The sequence below is a fragment of the Drosophila obscura genome, unplaced genomic scaffold (assembly GCF_018151105.1).
Source record: "Drosophila obscura isolate BZ-5 IFL unplaced genomic scaffold, ASM1815110v1 contig_75, whole genome shotgun sequence".
Taxonomy (NCBI): domain Eukaryota; kingdom Metazoa; phylum Arthropoda; class Insecta; order Diptera; family Drosophilidae; genus Drosophila; species Drosophila obscura.
In genome coordinates this window covers 3,250,919-3,269,434 of record NW_024542867.1, presented here as the reverse complement: position 1 = coordinate 3,269,434, position 18,516 = coordinate 3,250,919, and the positions used below count along the sequence as shown (strand labels likewise).

The 18,516-nt window shown below is 38.6% G+C and overlaps 1 protein-coding gene and 1 pseudogene across 3 annotated transcripts in view; both read left to right on the top strand.

The window, feature by feature from the left end:
• The first annotated feature begins 332 nt into the window (after positions 1-332).
• On the top strand, positions 333-470 carry LOC121405181 (annotated as a pseudogene).
• Positions 471-2,899: 2,429 nt separating this feature from the next.
• The window catches only part of LOC111072114 (protein sevenless), a 29,915-nt gene continuing 14,298 nt past the window's right edge, over positions 2,900-18,516 (top strand). For 2 of the 3 annotated variants that reach the window (XM_022363760.2, XM_022363758.2), the window contains exons 1-5: positions 2,900-2,972; positions 4,791-5,668; positions 11,611-11,685; positions 15,970-16,035; positions 16,106-16,480. In XM_022363760.2, coding sequence (XP_022219452.2) covers positions 4,976-5,668; positions 11,611-11,685; positions 15,970-16,035; positions 16,106-16,480 — 1,209 coding nt within the window. In that variant the 5' untranslated portion in view covers positions 2,900-2,972; positions 4,791-4,975. Of the gene's footprint in view, positions 2,973-3,494; positions 3,743-4,790; positions 5,669-11,610; positions 11,686-15,969; positions 16,036-16,105; positions 16,481-18,516 lie in introns of those variants that run through there. The other variant, XM_022363759.2, reaches the window with a different exon arrangement.

The following is an 18,516-nucleotide window of genomic DNA, read 5'->3' as shown; positions in this document are numbered from 1 at the left end:
AAAAAAAAACGGAAATATAGCTAGCTACCGGTAAAGTCTCGCTAAATGTGCGCACGCGGACTCAAAAAAGAGCATTGAGCGGACAAAAACCAGGGGACGTTTAAGTCTCGCAAAAATTACGCAAACGGGCTTAAAATTGAGTGAAAAATTGACAAGAAAGTAAAACATAACGGAGAAAATAGCTAGCTACCGGTAAAGTATCGCCAAATGTTCGCAGACGGACTTAGAAAAGAGCATTTATTGTACTAAAACCAAGCGTCGACTAAAGTCGTAGCAGTAGGATAGGTTTATAATTCCCAACTGCTTCTGGCTGTGAGGACATGGAAACCCCGATGCCGATCAGAGGCGTAGAGGTTAATCGTGATCACGAGCGTGTTCCTCCGGAGTGAGACTTTTGCGATTATTCCTAATGTGAATAACTCGTCTGTGTAAATTTTGATAGCCGGGAATAGCGTTTGCGCCGTCCCTACTTAAATAATAAATATGCGAACAAAATACGAGACAAAAAATATTATTTTTGATTTACTTTTAATATTACTAGTGGGCTACTTTTAATATTACTTTCGGCTCGATAATGATATTAAATACGTATCGTAGAAGATAGCATAAAAGGCTCGCAAAAGATATTATAAAAGGTCCGCAAACGATACCTTCTTCGAGCTACCGAAAACGAAACTTTCACTGCCACAAAGTGATTCATTTTATTATCGTTTTTGGATCTAAAATCAAGCGGGTTACCCGCTTGAGTTTCGCGTAACTCACGTTTGCGATATCGTTTACGAAGTTTTGGTCCACTGGGGGCACACATATGGGCATTTCTCTGAAGTCGAACGGGGCAGTCGTAAAAAGTTGTAAAAATAAGACGATTTTTCAAAGTTTGTTTACCTTTATCATACACCTCTTGGCTAGCCCTATAAGTGGTCCTAAGGTCGATTTTGGGGAACTATTCGTTGTGAAGATTTAAAAAAAAAACCGAGCAATTCGCACGGGACATACATATATGGAGGTGGTTTTCTAAGTTATTGAAAATATATGTCAATTGGGTAAATTAGTTGTCGTTCATTATATTTAGACTATAATATCGCAACATAATTATATGGAAATGTGTTTTTATAGACTACATTTTTTGGTCTCGGTGGACCTCGTCAGAGAAATGCCCATATTTAAATAAGCTTTCAATATGTATGCAAGCAAGCTTTATCGTTAAGCTTTCGTCTAAATCAATGCTCCATATGTAAAGCTGGTATGAGAAACTGGAAGTCTAAAATCGATCAGGACTGAAGATAGTAATACAAACTACCTGCCATCATATGATTATATGATTAAAATGAGTACCAGGTATAAAATTAAGGAATAATGATATCCATATAATTTTTTTTCATTTGGCTGCCTTAATTAAATTTAATTTGTCTTCATTTTTGCACTTATGTAGCTGGCTTTCACTTGTTTCCTTCCATTTTTAATGTCGGTGTGTGTGTGTGTGCCTGTTGGACGACGAAAGATATAATATTTCTATGTTCCCTTCGAGAAGGGAAAATACCATCGGCTGTTTTTCTAGTATTTATCGAATGGCCTTTTTTCGGAACTGAGTACCGGTCTGCAAAACGCCTGCCGCGAAATTTTGTTTTCAAATTTAGTTTATTTAGTTTCAAATTTTCAAACGAGAAGGAACGTGTGAGTCGCTTCTTTGGACGCGACTCTACTTTTATACCAGTACTCAGTCAGTTTATAAATTTTTGAGCTTATGATTTATGTAGAATTTAAAAAAATTCTACATTTAAAATTTTTTTGCTAAATCTGTTATCAATATCAATATCTACATCTACAGTCTCGATTCCACATATAAAATGTAAATTATACATACACAGTGTAGATTCTACATCTTCTCCACAAAGTTCACGCACTGCACAGGGCAGAGTGTGTGCGAGCGAGAAAGAGAATGAGTAGCGGGTCTCTTGCTGGAGGAGGTGGGGGAAGCAACTGCAAATTAATTTCTTTACACTGGCTATAATAATGATCCGATCTGATTCAGATTCGGCAATCTGGTAGATATGGGCATTCTCTACGATACTGCGTTTTCAGTTTTATCGTATCGTTAAAATTGTGCCTGCCACTGACTTTCGTTTTTTGTGTGGTCGGAAGAGGGCGGGGCAAAATTTTGAAATACACTTGTAGCAGTGTGATATCACATGAGTCTGGAAAAAAATTTGGTTGCTTTAACTCTTATAGTCTCTAAGATCTGGGCGCTCATCAAGACGGACGGACAGACAGACATGGCTATATCGACTCGGCTATTGATGCTGATCAAGAATATATATACTTTATGGGGTCGGAAACGTTTCCTTCTCTGCGTTACACACATCCACTTTTACCACAAATCTAATATACCCCTTAACTCTTTTTTGAGTACGGGTATAATAAAGGATACAAATATATCGTATTTTGTTGTTTTTACTTTTCCTGAGTTTTTAAAGTCAAAATGTCGTGAAAAATACTGCACAAAAATCATAGATCAATCAAAGATATTTTTCTTTGATCTTTCTAGTAAAAACAATGGAATAAAGAATTAAATGAATTAATTCACAACTCTCTGCTAAAATTCTCATTGTTGCTTATGAACTCGGAAAAATAATATCCTGTGCCATTACGGATTTCACGGGTGATTTTTTCACCCCTCGAGTCAAAAACTCGAAGCGGTCTAGATGGCTCACTGCTGTCGAAATAAATAAAGAGATCTCTGTCAAAGTTGAGTTTTTTAAAGCTTGTCGGACGTCGTATGGCTTGCTTCGGTTCATCGGCGCGACGACGAGTAGTTCTCGGGCTTGTGGCTTGGAGCTTCGGGCTGGGCTGGGGAGTTGCTATCGACTGGGCTGGTTAAAACATGTTGCTCGTCAGGTCAAACAGTTGTGTTCCGATCGCGCCACTGAGAAGTACCGTGAATCATCACCATCTGAGCGCTGACACTTCGCCGAGTAAGTGGGGCCCTCTCTGCCCTGCCTCTCCCTCATTTCAAGTTGCTGCTTAGTTGGGGAAAACAAATACAAATTCAACAATAAAATGCAATTAAGCTGTTCAAATCAACAATAAATTGAATTAAACCGCGCTAGATGCGCTCAACAGCTTCAACAGCAGGCTAAGCTTAATGTGGGCTAGGTCGCAGTGCCGTTGGCTGTATGACAATGTGACAATTTGGCTCTCGAACGGCCGGCGTATGTATGCCACAAATAAAGATTAAAAAAACAGTTTGGCCTGATACATCAGTGATTACAGTAATTAATGTAAAATCGCTAAACGGAATTTGCATAAATTTTCCGAATAGCTTTTATGCCATTAATTTCCTGTGATCTTTCATATTTCCAATATTTGTAGCGGTTTATTTAATTTATTTTCAATTTATTTTCGCCCTTTTGTCTCTTTTTTTTGTTGTGTACGCGAGAGTGTTTTTCGGTACGATTTAATTACCATTTTCTGTGTGCTGTTGTTCTCCTAGTTAATATGAAATCAAAGCGCAATTAACTGAAGGGATTTTCTTCTGAAGAGAAGGCCCCACTCCAGTCAATCTTTTTGCATCTTAATAAGAATAAATTTGTTATTGCCCTTCCGTTGTTGCTTTGAGCGGGCGTGTGACTTATTGACTAAGCAATACAGACTTGTTGCTTAACATGTACATATGTATGTATGCCACGAGCATGTTCTGCGGAGGGTCCAAAACCTGGACTCGAATCTTTAGTGACACGTTCGAGTGAGTATTGAGTATCAGCCTGCACTTGCACAAATTCGCCCTCGGAAACCTTGGAGCTGTCGCTTATGAAATGATTTCACTTCGTCTCTTCTGCATATTGGAAAGGGTATATCCATTTTGCCGAGTTATACCCAATGCCGGGTTTGGCTGAGGCAGACTGAAAGCAAACCCAACATGGCAGGGGAAATATTACTCTCCTAAGTTGATACTACTTATTTATTCACATTTAATTCATACAATTCAATAACTTGATATTGGATTCAACTTTATTTCCGTTGGACCATTGCTGATTGGTTATCGATTGATATTATATAACATTTATTTATTTACTCTCCTGGTATCACTCGAATTAAACTATGCCATAAGACCCCTAAAACGTACATATGTACATGTGTACATACATACATACATACATATGTATGTACATATATTCGTATTAGTTTGGCTTAGAGCAGAAAATGTACTTCCTCGTTGACATCATTTATCGGGAACAAAATGCAGTCACAAATCAGTGACTAAATTCGATTAAACTTTAATATTAGATGTAGTGAGAAGCGTGATCTTTTATTTAAAAGCTAAAAATAATATTAAAAAAAGGACTGACCAAGTCTTTAACCAAGATATCATCAAAAATAATTTAATTGTATCCAAATTTTGTATATACTATGTACATACATATGTATGTACATATGTAATATTGATTCGTTGTGAAAATTCACCGTACATATGTATGTACGAGGAGAGTAAATAAATAAATTTTATAATATTGTAAGCTATCAATCGATAATTAAATTTGACGATATCTTGATTAAAGACTCAGTCTCAGGAAGAAATTTAAGAAGGATTTATAGAAAAAATTCGGTATCAAGCGGTGCGGTGCTGTGCGGTTGAGCTTACGCGTTTTGTTATATTTTAATTTGCATAGTATGGTAATTAGCTAATGCACTTTTCATGCCCGTTGAATTCGGGTTTTGACTTTGAGATTTGGTTTTTAATGTTGTTTGTGTGTCTTTCTTTTTTGTTTTGTCTTGTTTTCTTTGCCTTATAGTCTCCGGCTTAGGCAAATGCTAATATTCAAACTCGGAGTTGGCAGAGCGAACTCACAGCTACAACAGTAAAAGCGCGAACGACTATAAAATAGAACCTGACCCACAAAAACACATTAGCACACACACAGCCCCTAGCAAAGCAAAGCTAGAAAAGCTGAGGTGAAGGTCACACGTTGTCAAATCAATGAATATGTTTTGGCATCAGAATGTAGACCAAGCACAGCAGCAGCAGCAGCAGCAGCAGCAGTCGCAGTCGCAATCCCAGCAGAAGACTCCTGGTGAAGCGACCGCGAAGCGTTTCAACATTAGCTTCAATGTTAAAATTGCTGTGAACGTGAACACGAAGATGTCCACCAACCACATCAACCAGCAGTCGTCCCCGACAGCTACGACATGCCAGAGAAAGCATAGCGTCCAGCATCAGAGCAGCAGGTTTGATCTGCGTGAGCAGGTGACGCGCCTGGGCCGCCAGTTGGCCAGCGGCCAAGACGGACATGGGGGCATATCAGCGATTTTGATTGTAAATCTCCTGCTGTTGATCCTGCTGTCGATCTGCTGCGATGGGTGTCGCTCCCAAGATGGCCGGCACTTTAATTACTCAGGCTTGCCACAAAAGTTCAAGGACCATCTGAGTCTGTTGCCAAAGCTGGACAGTGACGTAGTGGAGAAAGTGGCCATATGGCACAAGCACGCAGCAGCCGATCCGCCCAGCATAGTGGAGGGCATTGCCATCAGCAGCATATCCCGACCAGTACCAGAACCAGCACCAGCACCAGCGCCAATGGCAGAGTTACCAGAGGATGGAATCGATGGAATCGATGAGCGTGTGGTCCTGGAACGCGTCACACGTGAGTGTGTGCAGCGTTGCATTGTAGAGGTGAGTAACTGTCTAGGGCTGTCATTCAGTGGCGTAGCTAGGTAGCAAAGGGCCTCGGTGCAAAGAAAATTGGGGCCCCAACTAAAGTCAGATACATTATCAGATACATGGCATGCAGTAAATCGAATCTTTATACCCTTACTCAAAAAGAGTTGTATTTGTGGTAAAAGTGGATGTGTTCTACGCAGAGAAGGAAACGTTTCCGACCCCATAACGTATATATATTCTTGAACAGCATCAAAGGCCCATCCGATATGGCCATTTATATCTGCCCGTCCGTCTGTCCGTCCGTCCGACTATCCGTCTTGATGAGCGCCTAGTTCTCAGAGACTCCAGACTCATGTGATATCACACTGCTACACTGATATGCTGGCATTTCAAACAGAAGTGTGGAGTGACAAATTTTGTAGTGATTTTCTGGCCAGTGTCTGGGGCCCCTGAGCTTGGAGGTCCCTGAGCTTGGGGGACCATCAAGCTCGAGGGCCCCGGTGCGCCGGACCGTCTTGCAACCTACGTAGCTACGCCACTGCTGTCATTACTCTTTGTATTTATGCATAAATCAGGAATGGAAATCAACAATTACATGTGTATGTACACATATAGGTACATATGCATATACATACATATGTATGTATGTATGTGCGCAGGGCTAAAACTCGATTGAAAGCTAGTACATAAAATCAGCAAAAATCTGAACAACTGTATTACAAATTCGATGAACTAAGCTCTCTAGTGTCGTTAAAATATTTAATTTATCATTTACATATGTACATTGTACATATGTACATACTAACTTGTAGGTACAATCATATCAGTACCCGCACAACTCAGCTGTGTTCTCATTATTTTATCCGGCATACACCAACTTAACTTGCTGATTGTTAAAGTTAGTCGGGTACACACACGCAGAGAAGCTGGACGCATGCTGTAGAGGTTAATTAAATTATGTGTAATATGTACGTGCATAGTACATATGTATGTATGCATGTGTGTACATACAGTGACGGACATTAGCAGTAGAGCAGCAATATCTTTTCAGCTTACTGCTCTTTAAGAGTTTTTCATTACTTTGTCTTTACTTTCTCCGATAATTGAACCAATTTTCTACAAGATGTGCTCATTTTTATGATTTAATTTTATTGCACTATTTTGTACAATTTCTTAAGCGAACAGAGGTCTAAAGCTAGACAAACAAAAGTATTGGCCCGCAATTAGCACCTTTGAATGAGCTATATACATATGTTCTGGCAATATTCCCCATATGGCCACTACTTTTTGGAAAAGGATTGTTATAAACCTGTGAAACTGTTCAATTTGCCATCCCAAAGTACCTTCAATATTGGTCAAATTGATTACATTTAGAAAACTTAGAGGTAAAATAAACAGAAATCGAAGGTGGGACTGAGGTAAAGAAGCTTGCAAAATTTAGACGTGAGCTTTTTTTTTTTGGCCAGAATCAACACTTGACCACTAGTACATATCATACAGCTGTGTGAGTGTGAATAAGATCCGAAAGAGAGGGACGGGACCACCTTGTACCATTTCATCATGGGCCAAACTAGCAGCCACTTCATTTACAAGAGAGCCCCTTGCTCCGGTGCAGTTTTTGAACTATGTATTTCGCAGCTATTAGAAAAGTTTTTGGCTACGCGCACCGTAAGGCTATTTTCTTTGTTGGAATTCACAGACTCCAACCTACATATGTACATGCATATATATTGTGTGTAGCTCTGTATCAAAAATAAGCTTTATCATTATTTGGATTACCTACGCTCAGCGTAACTGCAATTTGCATACACGTCCATACATTCTTGTATTTTTGTATGTACAGTGTACATATGTACATACAGATGCGTATGTGAGACCATTTGAATTGGTCGCATTACAGCAACGACGCGTCGCGTCATCAAACTCTCTGCGTCACATGGAGCTTTTCTGATGCGGCATTTCATATTTGATTGAATTCGTCTATTTGTTAGTTTTTTAACTAACAAACGCACCGACTTGGGTCGGGTGACCAACTTATACTTACATATTCCATAAAAATAACAACTCTTCAATGCGAAACAACGCTAAAACTAGCTCCGGCAGATGATAATGCGGCCTTAATTCCAAATCACTTTCTATTAGGCTCGGCTGATGGATACAAGCCAATATGCGGTGTCGACAGGGGCTTGCGACAGCGCTGGAACCAAACTCAGCTTTTCGGCGACAATTTCTGGAAGCGTTTGGTCAAGGAACTTACCCAGTTACTCACCAGACGCATAAAATGGTTTGAGAACGCTGATGAGTTCGGCTTCCATGGGTGCGCTCCGCAGAGTTTCATCGTAGAATGAATAGTTTGGGCATATGGCTTTTAGCACACTTTCCGTTCACCTGATAAGGCGCTCCCAGGTGCACCCCACCCGGAGGATTAAAGTGCCATTTAATGTGACCGTACTTCACCGAGATATCGTCGCAATCCCACGATATGGATTCTTCTTTCAGTTCTTCTTTCAGTGCCTTTTCTGTAGATCTAAAGTTGGTTCCGTTGTCTGAGAAATTTCTGATGGATTCCCAACATATGTATGTATGTCAGATATCCTTAAATCCTTAAATTAAAAATAATAAATAATGATAACAATATTATAAATAAATATAATTATTATTGAGGATCTCCCACGATTTAACGATTAACACAAGCCAAGCCCGTCAGAGGCGACGTAAAATATGATATACATGTATGTACATTGTACATAGTATGTATGTATATGTATGTACATATATAGCTGTCATAGCAATGATATTAAAATAATTAAAAATGAGTTCTCAGCTCAATCGTAGGTACTATTCATTAGCGTGTCAAATATTATTTTATCAGATAACTCTACTATCATAAACATTCCATAAGTAGGAATAACACTATTATCTGCATGGCAATTCGGATGAATATTATTTCATTGGAAAATAACCTCATCTAGGGTAGATTGTAGTGCCGGGGGGATATCATTGCGGGGCTGAAGCTATGAAGCGGCACATAAAGCCAGAGCGTACATATAAATGTATGTATGTTTGTATATGCATCAATTTATGTATGTATGTAGATGTCAATTAGTACTATGTATACTATCTGAAAATTTGTAATACATAGTGGAGTGGAGTTGCATTTTAATCAGTGCTTCGGTTACACTTCATTCATTAGCGAAACGCCATTGTAATCCACTCTTACCCAGGCCATCAATGTAGTTTGGCTCAATTAAAATTAATGACGAACCATCGTGTTCTGTGATTGCCCTAAATGAGCGTGACATGAGCAAGAGATCTGAGAGAGGAATGGGCGGACTGAGAGCAACGTTCAAATATAAAAATGTTCAAATAAAAAAATGTATCCTATTCGAAGGGCTTTTAGTTTGTTACACATTATCCTTTTTTCTATGAGCACTTAAATCGTTTCATTGTACATGCACGTACTACATACATATGTACATATTTGCATTTATACATACATATGTATTTACATATATACAGCGCCTCTCAACTGAGTAGTGGCTGATTCCCCATTACCCTCACGAGCATCACTGAGAGGTACACCACCTCTGGAGACCTTTTTTGTTCCAACTATTTCATTCCAAATTAATAAATCTTTACAAAAGAAAAACTATTTCAACTACTCGGCCTGTCTTCACTGTCCATTGAGTTTTAGGACGCTAATTAAGACGCTGCGTAGAAATATTTGCTCGGCATTCCATGCTTGAATCTGGAGCATGCCCCCCATAGATTCTGGACCTGGAATTCGTTTCGATTAGAAAAGCTTGTGCACACAAAAGAGATTTCGCTGAGACGTTTTGCCTCCCGCTCATCGAGAGTGTGCAAAATGCTTTGCCAATTTATAAACGCTGTGGCATACATGTATGTATGTACTCGTATTCGTGTTCCTGCGCTTGCTTTTCAGAGCCTGGCGAGGTAGCAAAAGCAACACGAACACAATGGTGTCAATAACACACTAACCCAGTCAGAGTGCTGTGTGGGGCTCGGTCCGTGAGTTTTCGAGTTAATGTAGTAGAAACTGCACAACAAAAGATGAGCAATGACGACATGAAAACCCCCAACGCCAATTAGTCGGCTTGCCCACCCAATTTCTATCATGTTCCCGTTCTCATTCTCAATCTCCTTGTTCCATTGCCATCGTGAGTTGCGAAAGCTTCAGCTCTTAATAGCTATTTGTGTTTGTGAAAAAGCCAATCAAGCTAAATTAATAAATACTACGTAGAATTTAAAGGAAAAATAAATTAAAGCACAGAAACCAGAAACATATTCTGAGCAAGCTCTGCTGGAGTGTGTGGAGTGCTGCTCGAAGCAATTAGCTTCCGCTAAGGAAAATTATACCTAATTACAATATAAAACAGCACAGAAAACTCTGGACCTAAGCCCGTCATCGAGGAGTTAAGGGGTATATTAGATTTGTGGTCAAACTGAATGTGTGTAGCGCACAGAAGGAATGGATCAGCATCAATACCCGAGTCGATATAGCCATGAAATAAACTTGTAGCAGAGTGATATTACATGAGTCTGGAAACAAAATTTGGTTGCTCTAGCTCTTATAATCTCTGAGATCTAGGCGCTCATCGGGACGGACAGACGGACATGGCTATATCGACTCGGCTGGTGATGCTGAGCAAGAATATATATACTTAATAGGGTAGGAAACCCTTAAATCTTTAGGTACGGGTATAAAAATTCCACATAAATCATAAGCTCACATATACACTGACTGAGTACAGGTTTAAAAGTAGAGTAGCGGCCACCGCAGCGACTCATAACGTTCCCTATCTTCTTCTTATAGACTTGGGGAACTAAAAACGTACATATAATGAACCAGAGGGCCGTGCCACGTTTCTTTGTGGAACATTTTGGTGGTATGGATGAGAAATGAAGAAAAAAAACAAAGCATTCTTTCAAAACTATTCATAACTTATTTCTGAGTTTTTTTGTGGGTTTGTAGATACGTAATCTTCATATCGTTTTATCTTGCTTAGACGATATCGTCTTAAACGACGCCTAGTGCCACAGCGTTTTCAAAGCAGGGATGAAAGCATCTCTATACTGGAACTAATACTAGACGTCGTTCTTTCTTTGCTTACTCTTCTGTTTTTCTCTGTGTTCCCTGTTCTTGTGTATAATTTGGTGTTGGTTTTGTAACCTTTTTACATGTGTATGTGTGTTAATATTTTAAGAAACGAAACGAAAAAAACCAAACTCAAAATGCGTTTCAGCCGTTAAGCGCTAAGAACACTCAGCCAAATAGTCCGCTTTCTGGCCAAACTTTAGTGCATGCAAATTAATTTGGGTTAATCGACCCCCAACCCCCTTCGACTATTTATCGCACATATCACACACATATGTATGTATGTATGCTCCAATCTGAATATCTCAACTCCTGGCAACGCCCCTGCTCACAGGCCTAACCTGTTTTGGGTATATCTTGCTCTCGGGCTTATTCAGTTAAACTTATAAAAAAATATAAAATAAACTTATAAATAAGACTGAATAGTTAAAAGTCTGACTATCAATTACCCGCCACTCGGAAACTACTATACCCCTTAACAATTAGTCGAAAATGATGTGCAATGCCATCAATGCATTACAACGTGTGAAAACAAGAAAAGACAGAAGGAAATGAACACTACAGAATATACATACATGTGTGTGTACGTATATAATATTATATGATGTACATTGTAAAGAGGTAAACAATATACACTTCAATTCTGAGAGTATACAAAAAACACAAATGAAATTAAACAATTTTAATTTGCCTCTGGATACTGACACTGTCGCAGAGTTCAAATTCGATCTCTAGCCATTCCCATGCAATGCAGCAGTCACTTCCGTTCCCATGACCTATAATTTTATTTACTTATTGGTTTGTGGCTTTTTAAAATTTATTTTTGCAACTTTTCCAGGAGGATTTATTTCTGGACGAGTTTGGAATCAAGTGCGAAAAGGCGGACAGCAGCGAGAAGTGCTACAAAACACGCGTAAGTGGAGAAACAAGGGTGCCAAATGACATGTGATAGCCATAAGACGAAATGAAATGAAAGAATGGAAAATGATCAGGGGTAATGTGAACCCTTTTCAGGCCCCAAAAGGAAGGCGAGACGTTTGTTAACCGCGAAAGGGAGAGTATTTTTCGATGTGGTTGAGTTTTTATTTTTATTTTGGTGCTCGATTTCAGTATGAGACGAATTCTAAGTGCGCGTCTCTGCAATTAACACTTCTCATATAGGATAATTAAGAAGCCCTCGTAAATTATTCTACTTACATATGTATACCTTTTACTCATAGAGTGCAGGATATACAAAAAACAGGAAGGAATCCCGTCGATCCCGGCGGCAGAATTTATATAACTATGTATATTCTTAATCATCAGTAATAGCGGACCAAATGTATCCATATCTGTTTGTCCGTTTTGTTTGGCGCCTAGTTCTCATGCTGCCCCAACTTCTTCTGCATGCTGATTAGTAGAAAAACTTTTGTTTAATTTATGTTCCATATTTTTTTCTATAATGATGTGATGTTTTTTTTCGAATTAATCCTTTGTTTTACCAAGGAAAAATGCAAATCAACAAAATTGTTCCGCTTCAAACAAAGCCAACTTTTTTATACCCGTACTCAAAAAAGAGTTGAGGGGTATATTAGATTTGTGGTAAAAGTGGATGTGTGTAACGCAGAGAAGGAAACGTTTCCGACCCCATGTAGACCCCCAAGTAGATATATTCTTGATCAGCATCAATAGCCGAGTCGATAGAGCCATGTCTGTCTGTCCGTCTGTCCGTATGTATATACTGACTGAGTACGGGTATAAGTAGAGTCGTGTCCCCAGAAACGACTCACACGTTCCTTCTCGTTTTTTTTTATAGATTTGAGGCTTAAAAAAAGCTTAATGACATTTTATTTTGTTTTCTATAGCAGCAATTTTTTAAAGAATAATTTTTTCAGAGTTATCGCCCTTTTTTTTCCACATTACTTAAGTATCTTCCTTCTGGTTGTAATTTACTATGCCATGCTATAACGCTAACGAGATGGTACGTGTGAGTCGCTTCTGGGGGCGCAACTCTATTTTTATACCCGTACTCAGACAGTATATCAATTTTTGAGCTTATGCTTTGGGAAGACTATTAAAAAATTGTACATATTACATTTTTTTTGCTACATCTGTTATCTATATCTTCAATGTATATTCTAAATCTAAGATGTAGATTCTGTACCATTTAGATTCTACATCTTCACCGATACGATATGGTCAGTCTCTACGATACTGCGTTTTTAGTTTTATCGTATCTTTAAAATTGCGCCTGCTAAAGATTTTCCTCCTTTGCGGGGGCGGGGCGAAATTTCGAAATACACTTGTAGCACTGTGAGATAAAAAATGAGTCTGGAAACAAAATTTGTTTGCTCTAGCCTTTATAGTCTCTGAGAACTGGGTGCTCATCTAGACGGACATATGGACGGAAAGACGGACGTCTTTACGTCTATACACATCCACTTTTACCACAAATACAATATACCCCTTAACCCTTTTTGAGTACGGGTATAATTGAAGCAGATATAAAGTGGACTGTTGATTAGCTTACCTTCTGGAAAATATCAAGCTTTCAAACGAAAAATTGATTACACAAGGGAACAAAATTAAACTTGTTATGTGTTGATTGAAAACTGATTGAAGTATTGAAGTATATGATCTCCATTTTTTTTCCATCAGATCGCGTTTTTAAGTTACAGGTTTTAATAGTGTTATTGACTTTTTTCCATCAACAAAAGTTCAAAAAGTCATAACTTTACTGCTCAATGACCTCAGTGACAAAACCGTTGTGTTATTTTTGAGAGGTATATTTTTCAAAAATTGTACTTTAAAAACTCAGGAAAAGACGAATTAAATTAATTTTGTTTGTATTTTATTAATTTTTGTTAACTGAAGTCATAACGACACTGACAGTTAGGCCGTTGAAACGTTCCAAATGTCCAAATGAGATTTTCAGGGGGTTTGTCAAATAACACTAGTCAACACTAGAATTAGGCTGTGGCCCAAAATAACTTTTTCTTATAGATTTCGGGGCTTAACAATTTTTGAAACGAATTATAGTTTTTTTTTATGGTGTAGTTTTTGTTTTAAAGAATTTTTTAAAATCTGGTTTTTTTTAATGTTTTTTTTCAGAGGTAGTGCTTTTATTTTTCACATAACTTAAGTATCTTATATTCCTGTTTGATAGAACTTTGCAGTTCTGAAAAGCTGACAAATGCAGCTAAAAATGCGGCTCAGATCCCTTGTATCTGCAGCTTAACGCCTGAAAGATATTAAGCTTTCAAATTTAAATTTCATCATTTTTTGGTATATTTTATTTTATTTTTTTCGAAATTTTGACTTTAAAAGCTCGGAAAAAGTCGAAAAAGAAATCATTCTTAGCCAACATGGTTTGGTTTTAGATAGACGCATTAATTAGGCGTCGTTTAAAGTATTGCTCATTAAAATCGATGGCTAAACGGTCAACTTGCAGCCGTTTGACCAAAACGACTTAAAACTAATTTTACCTGTTTTAATACCGTTGATGGTCCAAAGCCAAAGGAACACGTTCAGGTACCAAAAATTCAACCCCTTTTCGTTTGCTTTGTTTCCAATGAGCAGTTGGGCCCGCAACCTTCCAAATTGACTATTTTTTCACTTTTGAGGTTTGGTTAACGAACTTCAGCTCCACCGTTTATCCATAGATTTTAAGCGATGCTTGATTAATTCACCTATACACAAAAAATACAAAGACACAAGATTGATTTTTTTTCCGACTTTTCTGAGTTTAGTAGGTAAAATTTAAAGAGAATTATCAATTTTGCATTTGAAAGCTTGATATTTCCCAGAAGGTAACCCGCAGCTACAAAGTATTCTTGTCTACTTTAAAGCTGAATTTATTGGCTTTTCAGAATGTCAAGGTTCATTACTACCAGATGTTTAATTTTTTTGTTTGGACTTTGATATGCAATGACTGCACCATCAAGTGGCCCATGCGACACCAATCCGCCCATTACGCGCGGAACCCAGTCAGAAACGCAGCCATCAACCACAACCGCCCAACCGACTAAGGGGCGCTGCCGTGGGACTCGTGTAACCAAACCGATCGCAATAAGCCTTTTCATTTTTTTTCGAGAAAAAACGAGAAGGAACGTGCGAGTCGCTTCTGGGGACGCGACTCTACTTATACCCGCACTCAGTCAGTATATATATTTTTCATTTTGATTTAATTTTTTCGAATTTTAGAATTAAAAAAAAGTTTACACTTTACATTTTTTTGCTACATCTATTATCTACATCTACATCTACAATGTATATATACATCTCCTCCGCTAGGGGTTGCTCGCGCACTGAACGCGGCAGAGTGTGCGAGCGAGAAAGAGAATGAGTAGCGTTTCTCTAGCAGGAGGGGGCGGAAGAACCAACAGAAAATTATTTTCTTTATTCTGGCTATAATTATGATCCAATCTAATTCAGATTCGGCAATTTGGTAGATATGGGCATTCTCTACGATACTGCGTTTTTAGTTTTATTCTATTTTTAAAATTGTGCCTGGCACAGATTTTCGTCCTTTGTGGTGGCGGAAGGGGCGGGGCGAAATTTTGAAATACACTTGTAGCAGTGGGATATCATATGATTCTGGAAACCAAATTTGGTTTCTCTAGCTCTTATAGTCTCTGAGATCCAGGCGCTCAACGAGACGGACAAACGGACAGACGGACAGACAGACAGACGGACATGGCTCTATCGACTCGGCTATTGATGCTGATCAAGAATATATATAGTTCTATGCGTTACACACATCCACTTTTACCACAAATCTAATATACCCCTTAACTCTTTTTTGAGTACGGGTATAAAAAGTTCAAAAGAAATAGCAATCAGACCCATGATACAATTGTATAAGGTGGTCTCGTCGGCAAAAGCAGTCCCTTAACAGTGCTTACAAAAAAGCTTTATCTTTATCAAGCTAGCACACATTGAACGTTAGGGGACTAAAAACCGAACGATTCGGCAGCCGACGAGACCATCTTATATAATTGCATCATGGTTTCCCCCATCACCTTTGTCCTACGACCTCCCCATTGACGAATAAATCTGCGCCTTTTGCGAAAAGCTATACAAGAAGGAAGAGAGCACGTGTGCAGCGATTTACAACGTTTTGTGTTGGTTTTCATTAAAAATGTGCCTGACTACGCTAATTGACTCTCCGCTCGCATAGAAAGCTCTCCATTTTAATCCATTCAAATCCATTCCGCAGTGCACCAAGGGATGTGCTCAATGGTACAGAGCCCTTAAGGAGGTGGAAACCTGCCAAGAGGCTTGTGTAAGTGCAAATTCATCTCTTATATCCGTAAAGATTTTCTGATCACGACTGTTTCCAAATGGCTTGCCAGTCCTCGCCGCACTTCTATTCCCACGACATGCCCTGCATAGGGGCCTGCGAGATGTCCCAGCGGAATTATTGGCTCTTGCAGCGCTTGGCCATGACTCAGACAGTGCAGAGGACGCAACCGCAGTTGGTGCAGACCCCCAGTCAGGATCGACAGGACACGCCGCTGACCATCAAGTGGGCCATGCACTTTCCGGAGCATTACCTGTCCAGCCGACCCTTCAACATCCAGTACCAGTACGCGGACCTCCATAATGAGCAGAATGACGAGAAGGGGCAAAAGAAAGAAGGGACATGGATAAATTTGGCAGATTATGACTGCGACGAGTACTACGTCTGCGAGATTCTTGAGCCCCTGACGCCTTATACACAGTACAGAGTAAGTATGAATAATTTATTGCCTCTGAAATGATGGTTCACTCGCCATAATAATAACCTATGTATATTTTATTATCGGACCATTTTTAATACCACATTTCCATTAACAGCACTTAACGTTTAGTGGATGATGTTGTTCTTACTTTGATTTTACATATCCCACGTTCACGGATGACTGTAAATATTCATTTCATTTGAAAAATCTGTATATCCATTTCAACATATATGTACATATGTATTATACATATATGTATGTCAAACATCCAGTCCATGACACTGTATTGAAGTGTATTCAAACCTTAAAAATATTAATAAAATCCTTCATATTTACAGCACAATTTAAAGAATCGAATTCGAATTGTTTTTACAATTCTTTATTAAGTTTAGCATAAATTTTAGAAATATTACTAAAAATATGCATTGAAGGAGATAAAGGAAAAAAGTTCAATTGAAATAACTCTAAATACGGTTCTGAAAAAGTGCGAAGCTTGAATACGTAATACGGAATACTCGTAATGAAAATTAGTTTTTATTACTGACTGTGATCGCGAGCGCATGCCGAACTAATTTTCAAAACTCAGCCGGAATTTATATAACTGAAAAAATTGCAAAAATGAGGTGGGTTTTGAGTGATTTCATAAACAAAGAGTTAAATAATTGGAAAAACATTACAGACCGAACCAAAACTTTTATTTTCGATGCTGCTATGAGATCTCGAATTCATCGTTTTCTTTAGATTGTGCTGTAAGGATTGGCGAGTGTATGTATCCTGGATCCTCCTTCTCGTCTCAAAAACAGGACAAACTGACAAAAAAAAAAGAAGCGGAAAAAAGGATGAATATATTTTTAAAAATATAATAACAGGAAAAAAGTTTTGTTGTTTATAGGTCTACTTTTGATAGTGTTTAAACTCATTTAGGAATTTCAAGTTTTAGAATCGAATCGCGAGCTTTTGTTCCCTCTTCATATGAGGCATTTGTGCCTTGTTTTCAGGTATTTCTTTGTTATTTTATAGTTCTGGCAGCATGCACCGATCCAGCGTAATGAAAGCAAATTGTTCAACAGTCGAGTCGATATAGCCGTACCTCCGCCTTGTTTGTCGCCTAGATTTCAGAGACTATAGGAGCTAGAGCAACCAAATTTGGTTTCCAGACTCTTGTGATATCACCCGCCCCCTTCCGCCTTTACAAAGGACGAAAATCGGTGGCAGCCACAATTTCGAAGATACGATAAAACTAAGCGCAGTATCGTAGAGAATGACCATATCTACCAGATTATAGCCAGAGTAAAGAAATTAATTTGCAGTGGCTACCCCCACCTACTCTGGCGATGCTGACGCTACTTATTCTCTTTCGCGCTCGCACACACTCTGCCCTCTGCAATGCGCGAGCGGCCTCTAGCGGAGAAGATGTAGAATCTAAAGTTAAACGTATAATCTACATTTTAGATGTAGAATATACACTGTAGCTGTATATGTACATAGCAGATGTAGCAAAAAATGGAAAATGTAAATTTTTTTAAAATTCTACATAAATCATAAGCTCACAAATTTATATACTGACTGAGTACGGGTATAAAAGAGTCGTGTCCAAAAAAGCGACTCACACGTTTCTTCTCGTTAATGAATATTTCCGTGTATTTATCTTAACATTATTAATATTAAATGCGCAATAACGAAAGTTAAATTAAATTAGTTGAAAGTACATTAGGTAATGAGTACCTAATGAAATCCAGTTCTCAACTTCGCTGTCTCTATATATAATTGTCATTGGAGGCTCTGTATACTTTGCGTATACTTTCATAACGAAAGTGGCCAGATCTTTTAGGGATTGTGTTGGCTTTGCTGTTCCGATATATACACGAAGAATCCTGTTTGCGCAAGTTAGCCGAAATAAATGTGCCAGGGTCCCTGGGTCTTTGCTAGCCAAGTTTTGTGAGACAGTACCATCAGAAACTGCGGAGAATGTGTTATAAAAATATTTTTAATCGCCGCTCAACAAACCACTATCGACGATTGGCAATTTAATTGGTATGGTA